The sequence below is a fragment of the Bos grunniens genome, chromosome 10 (genome assembly GCF_055505025.1).
Source record: "Bos grunniens cultivar Pamir isolate PY7600 chromosome 10, Bosgru_T2T1.0, whole genome shotgun sequence".
NCBI lineage: Eukaryota > Metazoa > Chordata > Mammalia > Artiodactyla > Bovidae > Bos > Bos grunniens.
Window position 1 is genome coordinate 15,232,437 of NC_141174.1, and position 6,761 is coordinate 15,239,197.

The window sequence follows — 6,761 nt, forward strand, 5'->3', positions numbered from 1 at the left end:
TGTGTGTGTGTATATATATAGGTATGTGTAAGTACGGATGCATATATGTGTGTAAGGGTATACATACATATGTATGTGCATACATATGTAGATATGTGTAAATACACAATGGATTGTGTGGGATAAAAGATTCTAGAGGAATACACCAGGGATTTGGTAATGTTGGTTGCCCCTCGGGAGAGGAATTGAGTGGCAAGGGCCCCAGAGTAGGACGGAGACTTTTCACTGAGGTTTTTCTCTACATTTTGGTTTTTGTAACCATGTAACTGTTATTACCTATTCTAAAACTTAAAGTGTAAATTTTTTAAAAAGCTGCTGAACCAGGGAAGAGATGTCTGCGTCAGAGGCCCCTGTCTGTCTGCTCCCCGAGGTTCCTGACTCCGGTCCATTGTTTTCTTCCTCCTTTCATGTTTTTTCTTTCCCTTTTCCCTTCTGGAACAATCCAGTCAAGGATCTGACTGCCGTTTCAGGGTGCAAAGTTCTGACCCTCCTTCCCTGTCTTTGAGTGATAAAACTCCTCTCTCCGGTCTTCTACAGAGCGACCTGCTGGCTGGGCTGAGTCTGTCATTGAGGAAGATACATCTGAGTCTGAGCCGGATGTCCCCAGGTAATTTTCTTCCAGTTCCCTCTGCTTGCATCGCAGCTCCATTGAGGTGTATTAGAGATGCTCCTTTTGGCTTTCCTGGGCCTGATTTGGGGGAACACTTTGCTGAGTTTTCTCTTCCCCCTAATATGTGATAAGGTTATGGAGGAACATACAGGTGTGCAGAGGCCAGAGGCGATCCACCCAGGTTCTTACAGATGAAAACCCCGTGCACGTTTCCTTAGGGCGTAAGGCCTCACAGAAGAGCCTGCTGACCCACAGACAAGGGTACATGAGGTATACACTTCACCAGGTAGCAAGAGGAGGGTGGGGGATAAGGAACATCAACAGGGCTGAATATAAATGTGTCTGTTTCTAGGCTGATTTAGCGAAGACTCTCCATCTCTGGTTAGCATGGGAAGGAACTTGCTGAGGTTGAGTTATTTGGGGTCATCCATTAAAAAGCTTTATAAAATCCACAGAGAAGTGACCCTGGGAGAAGTTCAGTAGCGTTTGCTGACTGGTTATCGCCCCCTCCACCCCGTAGGACTGCAGGCACCATCCAGCACTGCCTACACCTGACCTCGGTGTATACTCATTTCCTGCCCCAGCACGGCCGCCCAGAGGTCACCACAATGCCCCTGGGTCTGGGAACGACAGTGGATTACATCTTCTTCTCAGCTGAGTCCTGCGAGAATGGGAACAGAACTGGTAAGCCTGGTGGATCCTGGATTCCCAGACGCCACCCCCAAGAGTCTCTGGGAGCTGATGGTAGGTCAGGCATCTGATCACATGACTTGGGCTGCTGCGACCTGCCTGGCAAAGGAGCAGATCTCAGACCTGCCTGACGCTGGTCATCCTCATCGTACTTCCCTTAGGCCCTTTGCCCGGCTTCTCTTTTTATCTTTGTAGCAGAACAAGCCATCCCTCCTTTCTCAAGATGAAAATAGAGCACTCGGAGGTGATTGGATTTGTTCAGTGCAGCTGGCTAGTGAGGGTCTGGTGAGGTTAGAAACCCAGCCAGTTTCTTGTCCTCTCGCCCCTCACTGTAGTCACAGTGTGGCAGTCTGCCAGCCCCACGCCTATTTTCTTTAAAGCATGTCTTTTACAGTGTTTGGGTTTTATGTTTAAAAATCAGATTTTACACAGAAACTCTCTGACTTCTCTCGGAAAATCGGAAGATCTTGTAATTCTGGGCTTGGAGGTGCATTCTCTAGTTTGGTACAGCCCCCGAACCCACTCACTCCATTCACTGACATATTATGGAGCGTCCAAGAGGCTGCAGGAGGTGAGAGGGAGGGTGGGTGGCTGAGAAGATGCAGCGTCTTGAAGGTGAAGCTCCCACAGGCCCCCTCCCGCCCCGGGACATGTGGTGGTGGCTGCATCGCCCACCGGCCTCCGCTCTGTGCTCCAGATCGCAGGCTGTATCAGGATGGAACCCTCAAGCTCCTGGGCCGGCTCTCGCTCCTCTCTGAAGAGATCCTCTGGGCTGCCAACGGCTTACCCAACCCCTTCTGCTCTTCAGACCACCTCTGCCTACTGGCTAGCTTCGGGATGGAAATCGCGGCCCCATGATGGGCTCCCAGGGGAAGAGCGCTTCTTCTCTTCCAGAAGAGCTCATCGGATGAGACTGTGGAAATATCCCACGCTTCTGGAAACTTAGATCCAAGAAACTTAACGTCCCCTCCCCACCCCCTCCTCATTCCCTTCTCCCCCACGGTTAGATTTTCTCCAGGCCTGTCCACATTCTCTGCCTGTGGTCCCTGCCCCGCCCCAGCCTCTTCCTAACCCTGTGCCACATGAGGGGGTGGCCTCGGGAGAGGCACAAGCGGGGGGTCCCCCCTTCCCTCCATGTATCCAGCGCTGCCCACTGATTTTTGATTACCAGGGTTGCGGGAGCTACTGATCTCCTTGGTTATTTGTTTTTAGGCCATTTCTTGGTGGTGCCTTCTGACCCGACCTTCTCCCTGCCTGAGACCCGAGGGCCCAACCCTCCTGCAGACATGCACAGACACGCACATGTTGAGACGCGCTCTTCTGTGTGGTCACGCCTGTCTCTGACCAGCCTGCTTGCCACGCTGGGGCCGTGGGTCACGGGCTCTGCTCTCCCTTTATCTTATGTTTCATTAGGCATTCATCTGGCCAGCCAGGGGGTCCTCTCCATTGGGGCTCTGGAACAAGTGGGCCCCGCAGACTTGGGTGCACTTCCGGGCTTTGCAGCCTCTGAGCCTCCTGCCCAGAGCGCCTCACCAGCCTGCGTGCTTTCCCCAGGGCTGGGCCCTTTCCCCAGGCTGCCCTGTGGCGGCGGGTGGAGGGTCAGTGGGCAGAGAGAGTGGTTCAAGGTTCAGAGCGCTTCAAGGCTGAGTAGAAAGAACTGTCAGAAAACTCTGGTCTCCCTGGAGGACCGGGGTGAGGGTGGGAGTCCTGGGGCAGGAGAGCAGGCAGCGGACTCGAGACCTCAGGGACTTGCCCTCTTGCCTCACACACCTCAGCTGCAGCTCTCTGTTCCTCTCCTCCCACTGCTTTTTACTGTTTGCTGCCGACCACATTCCCTTCCCTTTTTTTGCCCATAGAAAAGCCCGAGATTGAGCCCAGGCCAAACCTTCTCAGTAGAAAGGCGGCCTTGGGCACAAGTGGCCCGAGACGCGGACATGGCAGTGCTTGAGGGTTTGCTCCAGCTGGCCCAGCCTCCGCTGCTGGTTGTCCCTGCTTTCCCCCTCTCTGGCCCATTCAGGGGGCTCCCTCGCCCACACGAGTCACTGCAGGCCTTATAGCCTTTCATTGCTGGGCATGGCGTGGGGTGTTCCTGGCCGGCTCCTCCTCACACCTCCCGTCACTCAGAGTAGCTGCTGCTGGCCCTGCAGATGTGGCCCCCAGAGCGGGACTGGAGGATATAGCTGAGAGAGGCTAAAGTTAGGGACAGTTAGCTGAGGTTCACGTTTTCTCTTTTTTTTTTTTTTTTTGAGAGCCAAAGACCCAGCTTGGATTCTGCTGCTGCATTCAGGGTTATAAGCTTTCCATGCCTTGGTTCTGGGGGATTTATCTCTGCGTGTGTATTTTTAAACATTGTTTCCTGGGTACTGGGCATGTGCCTGTCTGAGCCCCAGGCCCATCTGTCCACACCCCACCATCCATTCTGTTTGTCTCTTCCTGGACATCTCCTGAGGTGGTCTCCTTGGTTCCTAGAACTAGGGCCCATCAGCTCTTCTCTTCTGCCAGGCAGTGTAGTTTAAAAATGGCTAAAGATGGCAGAGGGCAGGAGCTTAATAGATAATCTTTTCCTTGTTTTCTTACTTGTTTCTGTTTTGGAAATGAAAGGGGGGTTTAAATGGTCATTTGAATTCTCTTTTCCAAATAAAGGTTTACCTTTTTCCCCCCAACTGTTGATTATTTTATTAGGATCCCCAAGAGCATGGGGGAAGGGAAGGCCTGGAGAATGAGCCGGGCAGAGAGCAAGAGATTGACCTGGGATGGGGCCTCTAACCCTACATCTAGACCACAGAAAAGGGTTGTCATCTCCCCTAGGTAACTGAGTGGATGCCCACTGCTCTGAGGAACAGGGCCTGCGTGCAGCCTCCTGCCCCGACCTTCAAAGGGTGCAGCTCTCTATCCTCTCCCAGCTCGAGGAGAGTGGTCCATTCAGCTGCTTTCATTCGTATTCTATCTGCTGCCCTTGTCTCTCCCCCTAGTCCGAGCAGAGGAGGGTCTGTGGCAAAAAGCAGGACGAGAGAAGCGTTTTCCCTGGTCAAAGCTGTGGCAGCTGCATGAGGCGTGATGCGCATGGCCGATGCCTCTCGCCGCGTTTCTATTTCTGATCATCATCTCTTCCCTATTCTGGAGCCAGGCCTGAGCTGCGGGCCATCTGTTGCTGGAAAGCTGTCCCTCCTTTACCAGGCCTCAGTCCGCTGGGAGTTCTGTCTTCCCCCGGCCTCCTCACGAAGCCCTTGTGCCTGTGGGGAGAAGCCCTGAGGCCAGGTGGGGTTTAACGCCTCACCTGAACTGAAGCCCAGGCTCCACACCTTTAAATCAGTACCTGAGAATCTGTGTTACTTAAAGCTCCCCGGGCACCAGTGGAAACACCTGGGTTACGATTCAGCAGAAAGAGAATTTAGCCAGGGATTAGGATCACCGCCTGTTGTCTTGGCCTGGTTGCTCAGTGGTTGTGGGTAAGTTAACCCCTCCCTGTGTTTCAGATATCTTGGTGAAATGGAAATTAAAGTAGTATTGTTTTCCACTCATCAGGAATTTTCAGATCTGAAGTTACATTGTTTGAAAGGATGCTAGGAATCCCAGAGTATTATTGGTAATTACAGTAATTGGCAATTATTGGTAACAGTTGGGAGTTAAGGATGCCCATGGCACCCCACTCCAGTACTCGTGCCTGGAAAATCCCATGGACGGAGGAGCCTGGTGGGCTGCAGTCCATGGGGTCGCTAAGAGTTGGTCACGACTGAGCGACTTCACTTTCACGCATTGGAGAAGGAAATGGCAACCCACTCCAGTGTTCTTGCCTGGAGAATCCCAGGGACGGGGGAGCCTGGTGGGCTGCCATCTATGGGGTTGCACAGAGTCGGACACGACTGAAGTGACTTAGCAGCAGCAGTTTCCCCTAGGCAGTCTGGACAGTTCTCGGCTCGGAATTCTTTTATAGCCCCTAAGCTCTGAGGCTGTCCCCAGGACTCCTTTCCTGGCCTGAAGGGCTTCCCCGCGGTGACCTGCATTTACACAGCATCTGCACGGGGCGTTGATTCAGGGCTGTCAGGGCGCTTCCCTTTCCACGATCAGTTCAGGTGCGCATGTCTTACCTTTACATCTGAGGAAGCAGAGATCGCAAAGAGGGAAACTGAGACTCTCCTTTGCTTGATTTCTTGCCACCCAGCTCCTCAGAACACAGCGTCTTCTGGGAGTAGGAGGGCCAGGTTGTCTTGTAAGGCAGACACGGGGCTGGGTCTTGGAGAAGGGAAGCAACCAACCAGTCCACTGCTGGCTTGTCTTAAGCCCTGTTTTTTTTCTCTCCTTCCCCGTGTGTAGCTACTCACCGGGGGGTGGGGGGGGTGGGGTGGGGTTGTTTCTTGATTGGTTACTTAAGGCAAAGCGTGGCTTACCTCCCCCTGGCGGGGAGCAGGCAGGGGCCTACCTCCTCTAGTTCCCTCCCCCCGACTGCTCCCTATGTTTAGGGAGAGAGCTGCCCCGAGGCCCTACACTTCCACACTCTTCCCCCTGCACCTCTCCCATCATTTCTCTCCCCAACAAACCGGCCTGGTAGGGTGAGCTTTCCCGGGTTAGGAGGCTATGACCTTAAGGTACCTCAACTGGAAAATTGCCTTCTGCCCCACCCTCGTCAGTTACCATGCCCATAAGGCCGGAGTCCTCACACAGCTAGCGTGGAGGCTCCACACTTAACATCCTTCCAGGTCTTGTCTTTCCCACAACCAAGTCCTTTCTGGCTGGGGACTGGAAGGACCGCACATCCCCATGTGGGCTGCTCAGGGTGCGGTCCCCTCAGGCCAGCTGAGGTGGCCCGTCTCCACCACCTGCCAGGCCTCAGCGGGCCCCTCATCCCTTGGCAAACATGGTAAGGGTTACCAGGCGGCCCGCGTGTGGGACGGTCGACTTGGGCTTTGGTGTGACCAGCACCCTGTCACCACTGCCCTCCGCAGTCGTGGTCAGGATCCTTGTCAGATCTTGGCAGACGGGGGTGCAGAGCTTCAATCTCTTCATGTCCAGGGCTCTGAGAAGTGCCACCTGCCTTCAGAGGTCCAACCCACGATAGTCATGTGCCTAAATTAGGCAGGCACGTGCTGCGAGCTTGAAGCAAAGGGAGCAGCAGGAAATGTGGCCATCCACCCAGTAGGCTGGCTTCTGGTCCTCTCGGGAGCCTGTGACGGCACTCAGCTCTGCGTCAGTTCCAAGAAAGTGGCCGTGCGGTATCCACGGTGAGCCTGGCTGACTTGTGACCAACTCAGCCCAGCACTTAACTCAGCCCCTTTATGTATGAGAGCAGTCCAGGGGCCCACGGTATATGAGCCCGCATCACTGAAACCCACCTACAAGGCCCTTTACCAGCTGGACTTGAATATGTACATTTCACACACTGCCTTTTGTGTGAAGGGGGTATAAGCCCAGTTATTTACAAACTCTGGTTACCTTTATTGAAAGGCTCGTTTTTTGGTATCAT

General features: G+C 53.7%; 1 protein-coding gene across 2 annotated transcripts in view; it reads left to right on the forward strand.

The window, feature by feature from the left end:
* The window catches only part of ANGEL1 (angel homolog 1), a 71,957-nt gene extending 67,994 nt beyond the window's left edge, over positions 1-3,963 (forward strand). For both annotated transcript variants that reach the window (XM_086319496.1, XM_086319497.1), the window contains 3 exons: positions 538-607; positions 1,131-1,294; positions 1,998-3,963. In XM_086319496.1, coding sequence (XP_086175622.1) covers positions 538-607; positions 1,131-1,294; positions 1,998-2,158 — 395 coding nt within the window. In that variant the 3' untranslated portion in view covers positions 2,159-3,963. The remainder of the gene's footprint in view (positions 1-537; positions 608-1,130; positions 1,295-1,997) is intronic.
* Positions 3,964-6,761: the final 2,798 nt, after the last annotated feature.